The sequence below is a fragment of the Schistocerca nitens genome, chromosome 8, assembly GCF_023898315.1.
Source record: "Schistocerca nitens isolate TAMUIC-IGC-003100 chromosome 8, iqSchNite1.1, whole genome shotgun sequence".
Classification (NCBI taxonomy): Eukaryota; Metazoa; Arthropoda; class Insecta; order Orthoptera; family Acrididae; genus Schistocerca; species Schistocerca nitens.
Window position 1 is genome coordinate 126318583 of NC_064621.1, and position 21501 is coordinate 126340083.

The 21501-nt window shown below is 43.3% G+C and overlaps 1 protein-coding gene across 1 annotated transcript in view; it reads left to right on the top strand.

Annotated features, from left to right (window-relative positions):
• The window catches only part of LOC126198593 (apoptosis-inducing factor 1, mitochondrial), a 127032-nt gene that overhangs the window by 65333 nt on the left and 40198 nt on the right, over positions 1–21501 (top strand). Inside the window, exons 8-9 of the mRNA XM_049935042.1 lie at positions 8224–8364; positions 8575–8686. Of these exons, the coding sequence (XP_049790999.1) occupies positions 8224–8364; positions 8575–8686 (253 nt within the window). The remainder of the gene's footprint in view (positions 1–8223; positions 8365–8574; positions 8687–21501) is intronic.

Sequence of the window (21501 nt, forward strand, 5' to 3'; positions counted from 1 at the left end):
CTATGTTAAGCTGTAACGGAAAGTCAAATGAAAGTTAGACAGATGGAAAAAGTAAGTAAACTGCTCATTATTTCAAGAGCAATCACCATAACTGTTAACATTTACCCCAAAAGACGGTCAGTGGCTCCTGGAAAAATGTTTGCAGTTGCCTACAGAACCATGATTGGACCCAGGCATTGACCTTGTCTGAAGCAAATCAACAGCAGTAAATGTCTTTCTGCAGTGCTGAAAAATATGGAAATTGCTGGATAGAGATGGGATTGTGTGGAAGATGTGTTAGGGCTTCTCAATGAAACTTCAACGTAGTCCAAACAACCATGGCACCACAAGTTCCTTCCCACGTTGCAAAGGTTTTTTCCATTACACTGCAGAAGTTAGATTGGGCAGCCTTCCCCATGTGATTTCCACATTTTTGAAGCCCAGAAGAAAGACAATTGTGACTGTAGACTTCCTTTGGAGAATAGGTACAGGCCTGGGTACAATCTTGGTTTTGTAGGTAACTGCAAATATTTCTCCCTAGCGGCATTGTCCACCTAGGGTGACAGTGCGATAAATGTATTAACGGTTACAGCAACTACTTTTGAAATAATAAAGAGTTAACTTACTTTTTCCATCTGTCTCATTTTCATTTGACTACCTCTTTTGTATCTGATAGGTAGAATGGTCAAAATAAAATGGTCCTTCAAATATTTGATAATTTGGTTAATGAACAAGAAAACTATTCTTGATAGAATATGATGTCTTGACATATATTTTGATGCATGCATGCTGCTGCTGGTAAGATTGTATTATGATGAATGGCATCAGTTTAATGATAAACCTCAGAAAATTAAGACCTATTTGTCATCCAAAATTCTGTTTACACAATGACTGTGTGTACACACTATCTGGTGGCTGTAGTTCACAAAGCTTATTAGAATGGTTTCTTACTTTGCATGCATCACTTACCCTTCCAAAACAGTTTCACAAGCACATTCTATTATTATCTACGTGGGTTAAAGAATCTCAAGTATTGCCCCAGATAAACAACATCCCATTACATGGTATATTTCTTTTTAGTAAATAACAGTGATAGTGCTGTGTTTGATATTAGATCTGTTGTACTTGGCACTAAATAGCACTCTCAATTTTTTAGTGAACACTCTAAATATTTAAGTAGTTTCTGCACTCTGTCATAAACAAAGTCTGAACCAGGCTTCGCAATCAACTCAAACTCAAGAGACAGCAGTTGGTTTCAAGGACATTGCTGCTTGTTACATGCTTCTATCAAAACATCTTGCTGATCATCTGCAACTTCTCTGGCTATTGCCTAACATAATAAAGCATTTTTCCCATGTTAAACCTATTGAGACCAAAGAGGTTGAAGATGTACTGAGTTCAACTATAACTCGGCCTGTTAAGAGGGGATTATTCATATCAGTGCTGATTGGCAGTTAGACTCATTCCTTCGTGCAGCTATCAGACTCGTATTTGTGTGTGTTCCGAATCACTTTCAACTGTGAACACCCCCCCTCCCCCCCCCTGCGGGTCCGGGGATTAGAATAGGCCCGAGGTATTCCTGCCTGTCGTAAGAGGCGACTAAAAGGAGTCCCTCCCCCTCAAGGGGGTAGTTAGCGCCTGCGTCCGGAGACGGGCGGTTCCACGACCTCTATTTGCGGTCATTTTGCTTTTTCGCTTCTCGTTTCTTCCTTCCTTTGGTTGGTTCCTTTCTTTGCTCTTCTCCACCTCACTGTCTTCCTTATTCTTTCCCCTGCAAAATCTCCTTGCCTTCTCATTGCCTTCTTCTCCTTGCCTTCTCATTGCCTTCTTCTCCTTGCCTTCTCTGGTCTCCGCCTCGGCGTTTGAGACAGTCTGTCCTCTCTCTCTCTCTCTCTCTCTCTCTCTCTCTCTCTCTCTCTCTCTCTCTCTCTCTCTCTCTCTCTCCCTCTCCCCCCCCCTCTCTCTCTCTCCTTTTTCCTCTTCTTCCTTCCTCCCTGTGCGCGCCTGAAGGCCGACCCACGCGTTCGCACGCGTAGCCGGTGACGGGGTAACGCGTAATTCCCCGCCCTGGGTAGACATGTAAGGCACGCGCGTACCCCCTGGTAAAGGCCAGGCCCGGGGAGGGGTGATTGCCTGATACCTTCTGACCATGCCGATTGGTCCCTCCGTCTGTTTCTCGGGAGGTGTGACCTGAGGTGTAAACATTCACCTAAGGCGGGAGTGCCCTCTGAGAGGGTCCCCACAAGGAAGGAGCACGCCATCGGAGACGCTGGCAATCATGGAGGATTCCTCCGCAATGGATTTGACTCCATCTCTCTCGACTTCTGCCCAAAAACGGAAACTTGACCAGCTACCAGTGACAAAAGTACTATCGCCTGCCCCACAGTTCCTCGTCGTTTCTCGATCTGAGGACGGAAAGGATTTTTCCTCTGTCAACCCTTTCGTTATCCAGAAGGGCGTCGATGCCATAGCCAGATCTGTCAAATCTTGTACCAGGTTGCGTAACGGTACCTTATTACTCGAAACTGAGAGCGCCTTTCAGGCACAAAAACTGCTTCGGGTCACACTCCTGTACACATTCCATGTCAGGGTGGAGGCTCACCGAACTTTGAATTCATCTCGTGGTGTGGTCTATACTAGATCCCTCGACGGCTTGACTGACGAGGAGATTCAATCTTTCCTCGCTGAGCAGGGCGTGACGGCTGTCCATAGGGTCATGAAAAAGGTCAACAATGACCTTGTACCGACCCGGACACTTTTCTGGACCTTCGATAGTGTTAAGCTGCCATCGCGCATCAAGGCGGGCTACGAGGTCATTTCAGTTCGCCCCTATGTCCCGACACCTACGCGCTGCTACCAGTGTCAGCGTTTCAATCACACTCGACAGTCTTGTTCCAATGCGGCTAAATGTGTCACTTGTGGCAGGGATGCCCATGAGGGTGACTGTCCACCTCCGTCTCCTCGTTGTGTGAACTGTCAGGGTGACCATGCCGCATCCTCCCGCGACTGTCCTGTCTATAAGGAAGAACGCTGTATCCAAGAAATTCGGGTCAAAGAGAAAGTGTCCACCTCGGCTGCTCGCAAGCTATTGGCTAGTAGGAAGCCCACGCTGCTCCCAGCGGGGAAATACAGTACTGTCCTCGCCTCTCCTCGGACTACCAGGGAGGTGGCAACCCAGACATGCGATCTGACCTTCAGCACCACGGTCGTCCGTTCGGCCAGTGCTAAGATCGCGCGGTCGACGTCTCCTCTTCCTCCCATCACCCCACAGACACCAGCCCCTTCATCAGCTTCTGCTAAGACGAAGACCCAGAAGTCAGATGCACGGGCCTTCAAGAAGGAACCGTCCCGTGCAGACTTCCTCCGTACCTCGACCTCCCAGCCTTCGACCGGTACTTCCACCAAACGACCTTCCAAGAAGGCACATAGGAAGCACAGTTCTCCTTCTCCGCCACGGCGCATTTCTTCTCCTGCGCCACCCAGCGGTTGCCGCCCCAGGCCGTCCTCCGTTTCGCCTTGCCGCACCGCTGGTAGCCGAACATCTGGCCGTTCACCGGCGGAGGAAGCTCCCCCTCCCGGCCATCCTCCCAAGATGGCCGATGAACCTATAGACCCAATGGACGATGACTGTCCGCCTACTGAAAGCGGCGGCAGTGCTCGCTCGAAGCCAGGCCCTCAGCGGCCTTTGAGGTGACCCCCTTCTTTCATCTTCTTTTTTTTTCTTACGATGGCACTTATTCACTGGAATATTTGCAGCATTCGCTCCAACCGAGAGGACTTGAAGTTGCTGCTCCGCTTGCACCGTCCGCTCGTCGTAGCCCTCCAGGAAACGAAGCTACGCCCATGCGCTCAAATTGCCTTGGCACACTACACCTCTGTGCGTTTTGACCTACCCCCTGTGGTAGGTATCCCGGCTCATGGAGGGGTTATGTTGCTGGTCCGGGATGATATTTACTACGATCCCATCACGTTGCACACCGGCCTGCAGGCAGTTGCCATCCGCATTACTCTCCCCACTTTTACATTTTCCATTTGTACCGTTTACACTCCATCGTCGTCTGCCGTTACCAGGGCAGACATGATGCAACTTATTGCTCAGCTACCTGCACCATTTTTGTTAACTGGAGACTTCAATGCCCACCATCCCCTTTGGGGCTCTCCAGCATGCTGCCCGAGGGGCTCCCTGTTAGCAGACCTTTTCAACCAGCTCAATCTTGTCTGCCTCAATACTGGCGCCCCTACTTTTCTTTCGGACACATCTCACACCTATTCCCATTTAGATCTCTCTATATGTACTCCCCAACTTGCACGCCGGTTCGAGTGGTATGCACTTTCTGATACATATTTGAGCGACCACTTCCTGTGTGTTATCCATCTCCTGCAGCATACCCCCTCTCCGTGCTCATCTAGATGGAACATCTCCAAAGCAGACTGGGGGCTCTTCTCTTCCAGGGCGACCTTTCAGGATCAAACCTTCACAAGCTGCGATAGTCAGGTCGCACACCTCACGGAAGTCATTCTCACTGCTGCTGAATATTCCATCCCTCACCCTACTTCTTCTCCACGTCGCGTACCGGTCCCCTGGTGGACCGCAGCATGTAGAGACGCTTTACGTGCTCGTCGACGTGCTTTACGCACCTTTCACCGCCACCCTACAGTGGCGAATTGTATCAATTATAAACGATTACGTGCACAGTGTCGTCGTATTATTAAAGAAAGCAAGAAAGCCAGCTGGGCTGCTTTCACAAGCACCTTCAACAGTTTTACTCCTTCTTCTGTTGTCTGGGGTAGCCTGCGCCAGCTATCTGGCACTATGGTCCACTCACCAGTTTCTGGCTTGACGGTCGCGAATGACGTCCTTGTGGCCCCTGAGGCTGTCTCCAATGCCTTCGGCCGCTTTTTCGCAGAGGATTCGAGCTCCGCTCATTACCACCCTGCCTTCCTCCCCCGCAAACAGGCAGAGGAGGCTAGGCCACCTAACTTCCGCTCCTCGAATCGTGAAAGTTATAATGCCCCATTCACCATGCGGGAACTCGAAAACGCACTTGGCCGATCACGGTCCTCCGCTCCAGGGCCTGATTCTATTCATATTCAGATGCTGAAGAACCTTTCTCCTGCGGGTAAAGGTTTTCTTCTTCGTACTTACAATCGCATCTGGATTGAGGGACATGTTCCCGCATGCTGGCGCGAGTCTATTGTTGTCCCGATTCCTAAGCTGGGGAAGGACAAGCACTTGCCCTCGAGTTATCGACCCATCTCGCTTACCAGCTGTGTCTGTAAAGTGATGGAGCGAATGGTTAACTCTCGATTGGTTTGGCTGCTCGAGTCTCGACGCCTCCTTACCAATGTACAATGTGGATTTCATAGGCGCCACTCTGCTGTTGACCATCTGGTTACCTTGTCGACCTTCGTTATGAATAACTTCTTGCGGAAGCGCCCGACCGCGGCTGTGTTCTTTGATTTGGAGAAGGCTTACGACACCTGTTGGAGGGCGGGCATTCTCCGCACCATGCATAGATGGGGCCTTCGCGGTCGCCTCCCTCTTTTTATTCGTTCCTTTTTAATGGATCGACAGTTCAGGGTACGTGTGGGTTCTGTCCTGTCAGACACCTTTCGCCAGGAGAATGGGGGTGCCACAGGGCTCAGTTTTGAGCGTCGCTCTCTTCGCCATAGCGATCAATACAATAATGGATTGCCTCCCAGCTGATGTATCAGGCTCCCTTTTCGTGGACGATTTTACCATCTATTGCAGCGCGCAGCGTACGTGTTTCCTGGAGCGCTGTTTCAGCGTTCTCTTGACCGTCTTTACTCCTGGAGTGTCGCCAATGGCTTCCGTTTTTCTGCCGAGAAGACGGTCTGTATTAACTTCTGGCACTACAAAGAGTTTCTCCCACCATCCTTACGACTCGGTCCCGTTGCTCTCCCATTCGTGGAGACAACAAAATTTTTAGGTCTTACATTTGACAGGAAACTTAGTTGGTCTCCACATGTGTCATATTTGGCTGCCCGTTGTACCCGTTCTCTAAATGTCCTCCATGTTCTCAGTGGTATGTCGTGGGGAGCGGATCGAACCGTCCTACTTCGCCTATATTGGTCGATCGTCCGCTCCAAGCTGGATTATGGGAGCTTCGTATACTCCTCTGAACGGCCATCCATCTTACGCCGCCTCAACTCCATACAACATCGGGGTTTACGACTTGCGATCGGAGCGTTTTATACTAGTCCCGTCGAGAGTCTTCATGCTGACGCTGGTGAATTGCCACTCACCTACCGGCGCGATATACTGCTTTGTCAGTATGCCTGTCGGCTACTGGCAATGCCCGACCACCCGTCTTATCGTTCCTTTTTTGATGACTCTCTCGACAGTCAATACGGGTTGTATGTCTCTGCCCTGCGACCCCCTGGAGTTCGCTTTCGTCGCCTCCTTCAACACCTTAATTTTTCACTCCCTGCAACCTTTCGAGTGGGCGAGAGCCACACGCCACCTTGGCTCCAGGCTCAGGTTCGCGTCCACCTTGACCTCTGCTCGCTCCCGAAGGAGGTTACCCCCGGTTCAGTCTACCACTCCCGTTTTATCGAACTTCGTTCGAAGTTCATTAATATGACCTTCATTTATACAGATGGCTCTAAGACCGCTGACGGGGTCGGGTGTTCTTTCATCGTCGGCGCACAAAGTTTCAAATACCGGCTCCATGGCCTTTGTTCGGTCTTCACGGCTGAGCTCTTTGCCCTCTACCAGGCTGTCCTTTACATCTGCTGCCACCGACATTCTGGATATATCATCTGCTCCGATTCCCTGAGCGCTATCCAGAGCCTCAGTGATCCGTACCCGGTTCACCCTTTCGTGCACCGGATCCAACGCTCTCTTCAGCAGCTGGTGGACGTCGGTTCTCCGGTTAGCTTTATGTGGGTTCCTGGCCATGTCTGTATCCCTGGGAACGAAGCTGCAGATGCCGCGGCCAAGGCTGCGGTCCTCCAGCCTCGGACAGCTTCTTGTTGTGTCCCTTCGTCAGATTGTAGCAGGGTAATTTGTCGGCGCATTTTATCGCAGTGGCATGCCGATTGGGCTGCACTTCAGACAACAAACTTAGGGCCCTGAAACCTCTTCCCGTGGCTTGGACGTCCTCCTCACGCCCTTCTCGGCGGGAGGAGGTCGTTTTGGCCCGGTTACGAATTGGCCACTGTTGGTTCAGCCATCGCCATCTGCTGACGGCTGCGCCGGCGCCGTTCTGCCCATGTGGGCAATTGCTGACGGTCCGCCACATTTTAACGGTCTGTCCGGATTTTAACACCCTGCGACTTGATCTTGGCCTGCCATGTACTGTAGAAGCCATTTTAGCGGATGACCCACGAGCAGCTGCTCGCGTTCTTCATTTTACCAATTTGACAACCCTCTCAAAGGACATTTGATTCTGCTGTTTTCCTTTTTTAATCCTATGCCTGTCAGTCTGTCTTTTATCGTGTTTTCCGTTTCGTTGCTGTTTTAAACTTGTGACTCGCGGTGCATTCCTCACGTAGTCTGGGCGCTAATGACCGTTGAAGTTGTGCGCCCTAAAACCACAAAAAAAAACTGTGAACACATACTGTGTTATCAGTTATTTTAATCATAAATTAAATTAATTATCCACAATATTGGGAGCTCAAGTGATTTAACTCGGCGTAACTTTGCTGATGAGATCAGTCACCAGTTTGCATTCAGTGTGTGTCTCAAAGCAGAATAAACTATTATTATTGAGCTTAAGAAATTGTAGCCAAAGAACATTATTTAGATTACTCCACCTTAATTCAACGTATCATTGATTAATCTGACTCTCACATCAGGAACAATTTATTACTTATTTAAGAACAGTGCACTGGTACAGTTGACAGCATCCCCTAAACCAATCCACAAACATTTATACGATGCACAGGCTTAATGAACTTGAACACATTTAGAAGTAAATGTAGATGTTACAAAAATAGAAGAAATGCCTTGTTAACAGTAAATAGCTGTAAGTACTTAAGTGGTAAGTGTAGGATACACTGTTTACTTGGAAAACATTTTCTCCATTCTGGAAAACGTTATGTTTCGGGAGCTTCAGTCATTTTACCTAAGATTGCTTTCACAACACATTCAGAAATGTTCTGAAAACCACCAAGTGTCTATGGTTATAATAGTGTTAAAAAGTATGAGAGTCAAATAGAATGACCAAGGACTAATAAGTCCATAGTTAAAACTTGCAATATTTTGTTTGTCTTAAATAGGTGCAAGCTGATCATATTGTTGTTGCTGTTGGAGTGAAACCAAATACAGAGCTTGCGGGTCCCTCAGGACTGGAGGTGGATGAAAAATTAGGTGGTTTCCTTGTTAATGCCGAACTGGTGGCAAGATCTAATGTCTGGGCTGTGAGTATTAGTAATAATTTACTTTTTAGCAGTTGTGTTATTTGCCTCAAATGCACAGTAAATGGTTTTTTAATGTGCCTGTGATATGTGATAAATATTTATTTTTTAATTCAATAGCACTACTTTGAGTGGCCCAGGATCATTTTTGTGCATTTTATGTTAAGTATGCGTAGGGTTTGTATTATGTTGTAACTGTATTTCTTGTGGTAGGCAGGTGACTGTACGTGCTTTTATGACGTGAAATTTGGACGCCGTCGAGTTGAGCATCATGACCACGCTGTTGTTTCAGGACGTCTGGCTGGTGAAAACATGACTGGTGCAGGTTAGATCGACATTTTTATTTTTTTGGTGTGTTTGTGTGCTTTATATGAATGAGTGAAAATTTTTGAAATGCACTGTGTGGTTTATTTTCCTGAAAATATCAGTGACCCTTTATATTTGTCTCTACATATCGGGTTGGTCCATACGTTCATAGTATTTTTCCACAAGTTCAATAAACTCGAAAGATACTCATAACAGAGACTTTAGTCATAAATAATATATTCTCCTTCACTGTTTACAACAATCTACCAATATTGGGGCAACTTTGTATTACAACTGTAGAAGTCTCTTGGTTTTGAGACGAAGAACCTGTCAAGCTATGTTTGGAGTGCATTTTCATCCAGAAAGGAAGTTGCTTGAAGGTTGTTCCATAATGAGCAGAAAAGGTGGGTGCAGAATGACTGTGCAACCCAACTACTGTAAAGTGTTCTTAAAAAAAAAAAAATATCTGGCAGGCAGGTGTTACACACTGCACGCCGTTTTCCTGTTCACTGTTTTTGGATTGCATCTGCAAAACATCTCGGTTGTCGACAATGAATGATAGCAGTGATGGTTACAACTCAGGAAAGCAATTTGCAGTACACCACACTGTCGCTGTGCCACTATATGCTTAACAGTATCTTTTGTGAATGTGTGCAGGTCTTTTTCCAAGGAGTTGCTTCTTTGTTTGGGCTCAACCATTGCTTTCTTTCTGTTCTGTTTGCATAAAAACACCATTTCTTCTGTAATGGTACAGGATAGGAATGGTCAGTGTTATTCATTAGCTAGTTGAGGGAGATATGCACATATGGGCACCTGCTGATTTTTGTGATTTCGGCTAAGAGCATGCAGTACCTGTACACCTGATTTTTAAACCTTCTCCATTGCATGCAAATAATGTGGAGTGATCACAGTTCAGCACATTTTCCAGGTCTCAAATACACTGACTTATGCGTAGTGGATTAATGAGTTTAAATGATATTTGATCTTCACCAAACCATGGAGATCTTTCTGAATGTGGAGAGTCACTAATGTCATAATTATGCTCCTTAAAAAAAGAAAACATGGCAAAAAGTTTCTGGTTGCCCCCATTTCTGTGAGCCCGGATAGAAAAAGAGTCTGAAGTATTCAAGTTTCTCCACTTGGCACTACGTTTTCTAGTGTCAACAGCTATGCTTTCTGCCTCTGAATGGCAAAATGACAATGTGTAAACTCAAACAGTAACAGTGAACTACAAATAAGAAATGATAATTGGTAAATAAATCAATAGCAACTGGAATACATACGTGCAAAACAAAAATGATACGAACTTATACACCAACCTGATACATTGTCAGCTCTAATTTTTCTCTCTCTCTTCCTATTTTCATTCTACAACAGCTTCATATTTTGTAAATAGGCATCAGTAAGATGCATACCGATGTGAAACACAGTTTCTGGGCAAAAAAAATTCCATCCAGTGTGTGCTTTGTTAGATCCTAAGTAGCCAAGAAAAAGTCGTCATTGTCATGGAGAAATAGGATGTCATGGAGAAACAAATTTTCCATTGATTTGCAGTTGTCTGCCAGCTTTTATCCCACATTTTATAGTATGCATTGGCTTTATTTTTGTCTCACGGGACATGGTGGACCATATTTCTCCGAAGGGGGGAAAAAACCACACACTATGAAGTAATTATCTGAATAGAACAGAAATTGATAGGTGTCTACATCTACATCTACATTTATACTTCGCAAGCCACCCAACGGTGTGTGGCGGAGGGTACTTAAAGTGCCACTGTCATTACCTCCCTTTCCTGTTCCAGTCGCGTATGGTTCACGGGAAGAACGACTGCTGGAAAGCCTCCGTGCGTGCTCGAATCTCTCTAATTTTACATTTGTGATCTCCTCGGGAGGCATAAGTAGGGGGAAGCAATATAATCGATACCTCATCCAGAAACGCACCCTCTCGAAATATGTAAATATACAGACAAACAAATTATTACAATTCCAGCAAAATTGGATGATTTATTCAAGAGAAACAGCTTCAAGAAATGAGCAAGTCAACGATGTGATGGTCCATCTCTAGCCCTTATGCAAGCAGTTATTTAGCTTGGCATTGATTGATAAGAGTTGTTGGATGTCCTCCTGAGTGATATTGTGCCAAATTCTGTTCAGTCGGCACATTAGGTCATCAAAATCACAAGGTGGTTGGAGGACCATGCCCATAATGCGCCATATGTTCTAGTTACTGGCCAATGTATTGTTTGCAAAGTACAAAGGTAAACAGTAGAAACTCACACTGTGTGCGGCAGGCATTATATTGCTGAAAAGTAAGCTCCAAATGGCTTGCCATGAAGGGCAACAAAATAGGCTGCAGAATGTCATAGACATAACAGCTGTGCTGTAAGTATGCCGTGTAAGAGAACCAAAGGTGTTCTACTATGAAAAGAAATGGGCCAGAAAGTAACTGGTTGTTGGGCCATGTGTTGGGTGACAGTCAGGTTGGTATCCCAACACTGTCTAGGGCATATCCAGATGAGCCTGGAATCTCTTTGACCATTGTCTTCAGTGATGAGTTCTACTTCGGACTGAGCTCTGATGACCAGCGAAGACGTAGCTAGTCACACCTCGGACAGAGGTGGAATACCAACCTGTCTGTCACCCCTCATAGGGCCTGACAACCAGGGCTGACAGTCTGGGGTACCACATCTTTTATAGCAGGACGCAGCACAGCAGTAAGTCAAAGGTATTGTATGCCCATTTTGTTGCCCTTCATAGGAAGTCACGCTGGGCTTACATTTCATCAAAATAATGCCCGCACCCACATGGCAAGAGGTTTTCATCGTGTCTCTTCTTGCTTGCCAAACTCTGCCTTTGCCAGCAGTGTCAACAGATCTCTCCCCAATTAAGAATGTTTGGAGAATAATGGGCAAAGCCGTCCAACCAATTCAGGATTTTGACGATCTCACATGCCAATTGGACAGAATTTGGCATGATATTCCTCAGGATGACATCCAGCTACTCTTATCAATCAGTGACAAGGCAAATAACAGCTTGCGTAAGAACCAGAGATGGATCTATGCATTCCTGACTTTTTAAATTTGTGAAGCTGTTTCTCTAGCATGAATCATCTAATTTTTCAAAAATCGTAATCATTTGTTTGTTTTCTGCATGTACATCACACCTACCGCTTTCCATCCCATTCAGATAATTCTTGCATGGTGTTTTGATTTTTGTTTTCTTAATTACCAAAGGTGTATCTTGATACATCTAATTTTAATGTTTTTCATTGGTGTTTGTTGTGATATTGGACGTAAGAAACTGAAATTACATTGTAAATGTGTGTCAAAAAGAGATGTGCGTAATACAGGTTAGCATTCTGTAAGTTCACAGGGCTGCACCAATTTATTTGTTTTTGTGTTCAGCTGCTGGTGTGATAGGAAGTCATTTGGCACAGTGGGGGGGGGGGGGGGGGGAGGCAAGGTTAACGTGCCGAACTTTTGAAATTCTGAATACGTTCTCCCAATTAAGTTTCAGTTTTCTAAAAAAGAAAGTGATGCGGAAGGTAGGCTAGGTTATATTGTGATAGATTAAAACATCCTAACAAAGCTGTTAGGTGAAAGTTTGTGTTGTAAAGTAGTGGGACGACCAGTTAGTTTACATGAAGACAGTGATGTATCAAATGGACTAGCTAGAAAATTTATCATGATTGTGCCAGGTGTAAATATACTCATTTATTTTAGAATTCTGTTAAATGTAAAGACAATTTTTTGAAGGACATATAAGGTGGCTTAATAGGCTACTGGCAAAGACATATTGCAAGAGAAACGATGTGTGCTATGACGAATATGCCACACCCACATTGTAAAATTAACAAGTACACATGATTTATTGAAGCTGCTGTTGAATCTGTTGCATGCGAGTCAGTGAAGGGTGCTGCGAACAAACCTGTTGAAATAAATGGGGATATGACCGACAAACCAGCAGCTTTTGATGACACTTAGCAGAAGTGCAGCTACAGTTCTAAGAATTCTTTTGCTAAAGTGACCAGTGTTGATACTGGAGAGGTAATAGACTTCCAGATTGTAACAAAACATTGTTGAATGAAGAACAACATACTTCTGACAGAAATTATGAAGGAACAAGTGGTGGTATTGAGGCTGCTGAAATTTTAGTCAATCTGTTACACTAAGTTCTTAGGAGATGGGGGCACAAAAGCATATAACATTGTAATGGATAATCTGTGATAATCTTATCACAGAACTGGAATGTGTTGGTCATTTCAGAAGAGGATGGGCAGAAGGTTAAGGGAGCTGAAACTAAGTTTTGAGAGACAAGAAAATTTCTTATGGTAAAACCATAAGAGGTATGCTGTCACAAAAAATTATTTACAAACCAAGGAATGGCCATTAGAAACAATACTGGTGATTTGTTAAAAATGAGCAGTCAATATGGGCTACCTTCTTCCACAGACTCGTCAGCAGACAAAAAACCAGTACACTAACTTTGCCCTGCCAGATCAGACTCATGGTGCATTGTTGCAATGCCCAGTACTCAAACAGTTCACACAGCCATAAACGTTCCATCCCAGCAACAGTCATGGATGTCATAAAACTTATTTACAGAGACCTGGCAAATCCTGAATTACTGAAGAAGCGTATGCCTGGTCAGAACTAAAATGAAAATGGGTCGTTCAATAGTATCAAGTGGACTCGACTAAAAAAAAAAAAAGTTTTTGTTAGTATGAAGACATTAAATTTGGGGATCAGTGGTGCTGTTATTGTTTTTAATGATTGCAACATTTGTAGGGTGAAAGTGCTGCAGCATATGGTAATTAATCTTGAAGCAAATTGCATCAGAGAAATTGAACAGATGGACAATGATTGCATTGATAAAGCAGAATATGCAGCACAACTGGCCACTAAGGAGTCCAGAAAGAAGAAAAAAAACAACCACCATGGAGAAAGGTCAACAGGATGATACACTGCATGATGTAGAGTGCTTCTGAGTGAGTAAAACAAAAGTAAAGCCCATATTTTCTAAGTTTTTGGCTTTTGAAACGTTACAAGCTGTCCCTCAAAATTTACATTTTGTCGCATTTTTCCCTAAATCTGGGAAACCCCTTAGAGTTAAGTGTTCAGATTTTCAGGGAGTAGCAATATACGTATCTTGAGTCACTGAACTAAAAAAGGAAAACATAATGTTAAGTGTAATTAAAATTATTTAGAAGAAAGCACAAAAAATTACACAGTTTTAACAGTGTGATTAAAAAATTTTATTTCTGCGAGTGGTGGCTGAAATGCATTGATATTAGTTCTGTAGAGTCAGAACGTAACTTGTAATTTATAGGATATGGGTTCCGCCATTTTTCAAACGCACTGCAGTTTCTTTCTACCCAAACATGTTTCAGCTCCTCTGTTCCATTATCAGTGGGTTTTTGTTTATTAAAAACGTGATTTTACATTTATGTGTTCAGATTCTGTTATGAGAGCTTCTATTGTTTTATGTGATACGTCTGTGTCAATGTTGTGTTTCAGTCCTTTTTCCTATAATATAACTCAAATGCAGAAAGAAAGGACAAGAGCTGCGGATTCAAAAGATAAATATTTTGTCACCCAGGGAGCCATTCCCCAGCAAGCTCTGCAATAAATATTGGAACACCATAATGATACTTCAGAAGACAACCCTTAACATTCAGTTTAATAAAAATTGTCTAACTTGTAATGTAATTTCAGACTATATAAAAGAAACTGTGAATAGCATGTCATCTGCACCAAGTAAAGTGAAGAAGAAAGTGGAGATTATGTGGATAAAACATGAAATTAGGGAACTACACACTAAAAAAAAACAGTTACTCATCAACAAACTGTAAAAAACATATATAGAAGTGACCAATAAATTTGCAATATCAGCCCAGTTTGAAAAAATAACAGAGAGAGGGAAAAGGCACATACAGAAAATAATGCAAGAAAAACAGAATAAACAAAACCAAAAAGCTAAAGAGAATCATAAACATTAATCTCACCAAACAACAAGAAAACCTACTGGAAAAAAGGACCAAAACAAAACACACACACACACACACACACACACACACACACACACACACACACACACACACACACACACATCACATCACATAAAGCAATAGAAGATCCCATAACAGAATCTGAACACATTAATGTAAAATCACGTTTTCAATAAATAAAAACCTGCTGATGATGGCACAGAGGTGTTGAAACATGTTTGGGTAAAAAGAAAAAACAGTGTGCTTGCAAAAAAGTGGAACTCCTATCCTATAATTTAACAGCAACAGCAAATGTGGAAAGAAAAGACAGGAACTGCAGATTCAAAAGATGAACATGTTCTGTAAAGGTTTCATGTAAGTTGGTTCAGTGGTTTCTGAAATACAGGGGAGTTAAATGACAAAATTTAATGTTGTTACGATAGGACCTTCCAGTTCCTATTAAACTGTGTGTGAAGGAAACCAAAGAAAAATTTTGAGTTTGCTGATATGAGACAATTCTGTCAAAGGAGACTCAGGACATAGAAGAGCAGTTGAATGGAATGGATGATCTTTTGAAAAGAGATTATAAGACAAATGTCAATAAAAGTAAAAATAGGATAATGGAAATAAGTCGAAGTGGATCAGTTGATGCTTAGGTAATGAGATTAGGGAATGAGACACTAAAATAAATATGTTTTCCATTTGGGCAGCAAAATAACTGATGATGGTTGAAGTAGGGAGAATACAACAGATATGAAATGCAGACTGCCAATAATAAGAAAACATTTTTGAAAAGAAGAATTTGTTAACATATAAATTTGTTGGGATCTTTCTCATGAAGATACTTCTGTGGAGTGTAATCTTACAGGGAAGAAGGAAAATTCAGACAAGAAGAGAAAAGCAGCTTTTGAAATGTGATGTTATAGGAGAATGCTGAAGAGTAGATGGATAGATCAAATAACAAATGATGAGGTTGTGAATCGATCTGGGGAAAAAGAAATTTATGGCACAACTTGATTAAAATAAGAGATCAGATGAAAGGACTCCTACTGAGGCATGAGGGAATTGGCAATCTGGTATTGGAAGGAAGTGTGGGGGTTAAAAATTGTAGAGGGTGACTAGGCTTGAGTATAGTAACGAGGTTGATACAGTATGTGTAGGAAACAAAACAGTGTTACATTCAAGAAAACTGCTACTTTAATGTATACTTGAAATACACGCTTTCCTAGCACACACTAGTGTCAGAGTAATCTATCTGCTGGTGCAACTTTGTGCCTAACCCTTTATGGTACTCCATCTGTCACAAGTATGCCCACACAATTGTTGCTTGCTAAGGCTAAGCAACTCAGGTAAAATGCAGTAAAGCTACTCATGGCTCAAAAACCTGTTGTTCACCACAGCAGCTATATGCTGATTATTTTGGATGCTACCTTCTTTGGTAAAAAGAATTATTGGTAATCTTATTGACATATGAAGGCTGTCTGCATAAGTTAAAATATGGATGAGGACTGCAGCATTGCCGGTTCCAAACAACAGTTGCTATATGTGCATAGACAAATTTCATGCTTGAGGAAAGAATAAATCCTGAAAATGAGGTATCTTACTTGTTCATGTAGAATTTGTGTTTCCCACCATCAGCTATGACAGCTCAAAACAAACGGAATAAAAATTCACTAAAATAACTCTCTACAGACATGTTCAATGCCCCCACTGGCTACATTCACAGCAGAATGTTCAGAACACTGTTGTCAGAGAATGTTTAATGTCAGGTGTGCAGAATAAGCTGAAACTAGATTGCTTTTGTTCGTGATTCTGACTATAGGCAAATCTCTTACACAAAGGCTACAGAGGCATTCAGAGACCCTCAATCTGCAGTATTTAGCATGTCTTTTCCTTCAGTTATTGTGAAGCCAGTTTCTGAAGTAAGCTCTTAAATATAGACAGGTGCACTCACAGGATGTTAGATTTGGAGTGACTGTGTGTTTACTGTCAAGAGTGCAGATGGTAATGTGCAGTGTGTCATATTCAAATTGACTACAGTAATAAGTGAGATCAGCTGCTGTAAGTCCGCAATGTTAATGAGGAAATCCATTACTGTGTAATTGAAATTAGTCTGTAACAAAAACAAAACAAAAGGACAAGTATCAGGCAATGAACCTCAAAGCCCTGAAAGAACTGTAGTATCTCACAATGATGATCCAGTGATGGAACTTGCAGTACGAAGCCAATCTGGAAAGTAACCTTCACCAGGGTGTAAATAAAACAGTGAAATAATTTTATATTCATCTCGTTGTCAGAATGTGCAGTACTTCTCTAAAGTTCAACATGAGTGCTTGAGCATGTACCCATGAGCATTTAATGTAAATTAATTATTTACCCTAAGACTCTGTTCATAACTGAACTTTTGTTCATTCTAACTGCAAACTTCGTTGATTGAGGTCAGGGCAATCAGCTGCTCAACAATAATGCCACCATATGTATTTCATCGTATCTCTGGAAATGATTTTAAAACTATTTAAGTTTAATAATAAATTACAGAATCAATTAACAACTTACAGTTCTGATCTGTCATTTCAATCTTTTATGACTTTACGTTACATGAAGTTTTAAGGGTATACTTTATAGTGTAACTGTTTCCAAATTATACATATTTGTTTAGGATTATGCAGGGAAACAAGAGTGTGACTGGGTAGAGAAACACGAGTGTGACTGGGTGGAAAATGTATCAAGTTTTTCGTAAAGATTTTGCATTCTAAATAATAATATTAGAGAAGGAAAGTTGCTACTCAACATATAGCAGTGATGCTGAGTTGCTATAGGCACAACAAAAAGATTCACACAATTATAGCTTTTGGCCTTAAGGCCTTTGTCACACACACACACACACACACACACACACACACACAAGCAGGAAGGGGTGGGGATAGCATGGTGGGGGGTGGCAGACAGTGAAGTGTTGCAGTTTAGATGGAGGGCAGGAGAGAAGGTGGGGAGGGGGAGGGGGGTTAAGCTGTGGAAAGGAGAGAAATAAAAAGAAATTAAAAGACTGAGTGTGGCAGTGAAATGACAGCTGTGTGGTGCTGGAATGGGAACAGGGAGGGGGCTGGATGAGTGATGACACTGATTAACAAAGGTTGAGGCCAGGAGGGTTACGGGAACGTGGGATGTATTGCAGGGAAATTTACTACTAGGGCAATTCAGAAAAGCATGGTGTTGGTCGGAAGGATCCATATGGCACAGGCTGTGAAGCAGTCATAGAGATGAGGGATATCAAGTTTGGCAGCCTGTTCAGTTTGTCGGTGGCCATTCTTGCGGACAGACAGCTTGTTGGTTGTCATGACTACATAGAATGCAGCGCAGTGGTTGCAGCTTAGCTTGTAAAGCAAATGACTGGTTTCATAGGTAGCCCTGCCTTTGATGGGATAGGTGATGTTAGTGACTGGACTGGAGTAGGTGGTGGTAGGAGGATGTACGGGACAGGTCTTGCATCTATGTCTATTACAGGGGTATGAGCCATGAGTTAAGGGATTGGCAGCAGGGGTTGTGTAAAGATGAACGAGTATATTGTGTAAGTTTGGTGGATGGCAGAATACCACTGTAGTAGGAGGGAAGGATAGTGGGCAGGACATCTCTCATTTCAGGGCACGACAAGAGGTAATCGAAACCCTGGTAAAGAATCTAATTCAGTTGCTCCAGTCCCAGGTGGCACTGAGTTACGAGGGGAATGCTCTTTTGTGGCCGGTCTGTGGAACATTTGGAGGTGGTGGGAGACTGGCATGGGAGATTTGTTTTTGTACAGGGTTGGGAGGATAATTATGGTCAGTGAAGGCTTCAGTGATACCATTGCTATATTTTGAGAGGGACTGCTCGTCACTGCAGATGCGATTACCACAGGTGGCTAGACTGTACGGAAGGGACTTCTTGGTATGGAAAGGGTGGCAGCTGTTGAAGTAGAGGTATTGCTGGTGGTTAGTAGGTTTGATATGGATGGAAGTTCTGATGTAGCCATCTCTGAGGTGGAGGTAAACATCGAGGAAGATGACTTGTTGATTGAGTAGGACCAGGTGAAGCAAATGGGGGAGTTGTTGTTGAGGTTCTGGAGGAATGTGCATAGGGTGTCCTAACGTTCAATCCAGATAGCAAAGATGTCATCAATGACTCTGAACCAGGTGAGGGGTTGAGGATTCTGGGTTTTTAGGAAGGATTCCTAAGGATGGATGGTGCACGCGGGTGCCCATAGCCGTACCCTGGATTTGTTTGTAGGTAATGCCATCAAAGGAGAAGTAATTGTAGGTGAGGATATAGTTGGTCATGGCGACTAGGAAGGAGGTTGTTAGTTTGGAATCCATAGGGCATCTGGAGAGGTAGCATTTGACAGCAGTAAGGCCACGGGCATTAGGAATATTAGTGTACAGGGAGGTGGCATCAGAAGTGACAAGCAGGGCACTGTGTGGTAAAGGGACAGGAACTGTGGAGAGTTGGTGATGAACTGGTTGGTATCTTTTATATAGGAGTATCGGTTCCGGGTAAAAGGTTGAAGGTGTTGGTCTATGAGAGCAGAGATTCTCTCCGTGGGGGCACAGTAACCGGCCACAATGGGGCATCCTGAGTGGTTGGGTTTATGGACATTAGGAAGCATGTAGAAAGTGGGAGTGCAGGGAGTGGTAGGGGTAAGTAGAGAGATGGACTCTGGGGAGAGGTTCTGGGATGGGCCTAAGGATCTGAGTAGTGACTGGAGATCCTGCTGGATTACTGGAATATGGGGTCACTGTGGCAAGGTTTGTAAGTGGAAGTATCTGACAGCTGACGGGGTCCTTTTGCCACGTAATCCTAGCGATTAAAAACAAGTGGTGGAGCCTTTGCCCACAGGTAAGATTATAAGGTCGGGATCAGTTTTTAGATGGTGGACTGCAATTCTTTCTGTGGATGCAACGTTAGTTTGCATGCTGAGGGATTTGGGAAATGATGGTGAGGCAAGGTTTGAGGTTAAGAAATTCTGGAAAGTTAACAGGGGGTGGTTTGGAGGCAGTGGGAGTGGATCATGGTTGGATAGAGGAGTGAACTGAGTTAGGCAAGGTTCAATATTGGTCTTTGGTTGAGTCTGATTGGTTGGGTTGGTGGCGAAAAAGTGTTTCCACTGTGGGGACCAGGAGGAGGAGAGATCTTTAACTAGACTTGCATGATTGAATTTGGGAGCGGGGCAAAAGGTGAGGCCGTTGGAAAGGACTGATATTTCTGTAGGACTGAAGCTTCTGGAGGAAATGTTCACGACTATGTTGTGGGTCTGTTTATGTTCTGGGTTCTGTGTGGTGGTGGGAGGGAGTTTTGGAGGGTTGGGTAAGTGTAGTAGGTCTGCAACACAGGGTTTGTCAGCGATGGGGGGATGTGGGGGAGGTTTGGGGGTTGTAGAGGTGGTAGACAGTAGTACTCAGAGGCAGGAATAGAAAGTAAGCAGGATGGAGAGCTTTTTGAGGTGGCATTGTGCATTTTGCACAAGTTCCTGCAGGGCAAGAGTTTCAACGTGTGTTATGGGTTCCAGGAATTTGGGATTACATAGCAGGAGAATGTTGCAGATGGAAAGAAGGGTTCTGCAAGGAGGATTGGGCTTGGTTGATATGGTTTTGCAGGACTACGTTGGTGAGGGCTAAAGATTGGCGGAATGTGAACAGGAGGAGGTCATTGTGGAAGGAATAGTGGCAACCAGAGATTGGTAATTTGATGGTAAGGCCATTAGGGAGGGATTTCATGAGCCAAGCAACAACGCAGGAACAGTATGTGGGACTGGGATCTGTGAATCTTTTTGTTGTGCCTATCATGACTCGGCATCTCCTCTATATGGCGAGTAGCAACTTTCCTTCTCTAATATTGTTGTGTTCCATCCTGGATTTTCCATTGTTTGATTACATTCTAAATATTGAGTTATTAAAGACAGATTAGCTGCATGTAAATTTAAGAATGGAATCACCACCACCACAATCGAAATTATTATTTATCCTGGTGAGTGAGTAGAGCTGTTCTTCAAACAAGAGTAGACTTCATGCATTGTGGCATTTAAAAAATGGAATACAGAGAAAATTGCATTGTTTCAGGTTTCAATTGCTGAATGAGATTGTAGTAAGGAGAACTAAAAGTCAATGGCAGGATTTCATACACACAATAAAAAATATCACTGAGTTTTCTGTTGTGTGAGAAGGCATCAGAATGGTTTCTAGTAGATGTGTCACTTGAATGTTATGATTAAGAATGAGATTCCAGAAAAATATAAGAGATAATGCCTGGACCATGTAGGACACCCTATTGAAATTATCTTCGCTAATGGTGTGATCCAGCTCTCTGCCATCCAAAAGCTAAAATTGAAAATATCAGTTGGGATTTTGATTCCATCTGTGATGAAATTTGTAGCTGCTATTATTTTTGAGTGAGAACTGTGTATAACATTATACATGTGACATACAGTTCATGATGAAATTCAGTATGGCACATTGCGATACTTAACAGGGAGCACCAACATGTATAACTTAAATGAAAGACGTGATGCTTCATATAAAGAAATAACATAAACCCATTAATTCAAGTAGGACTGAATAAGGCATAGTAGTCATTGTGTTGTCTCACTAGCTGAATAGCGAAGGTCGTTGAGTAGAAGGTCAATTGCCACCTTATGTGGATCTTGTGACCTATAAAGCTCTTTCACCACTTTCATTGCTGCTTTGTGAGATAAAATTATGATATTTGGTGACTATGAAAATTTGTATTTCAGATAACAATGTATTTGGTTTATTTGCACTATAAGCAAAAATTAGAAAAGTTACACATTTACTCTTGGTCTGCTGATGACGATAAAAATTA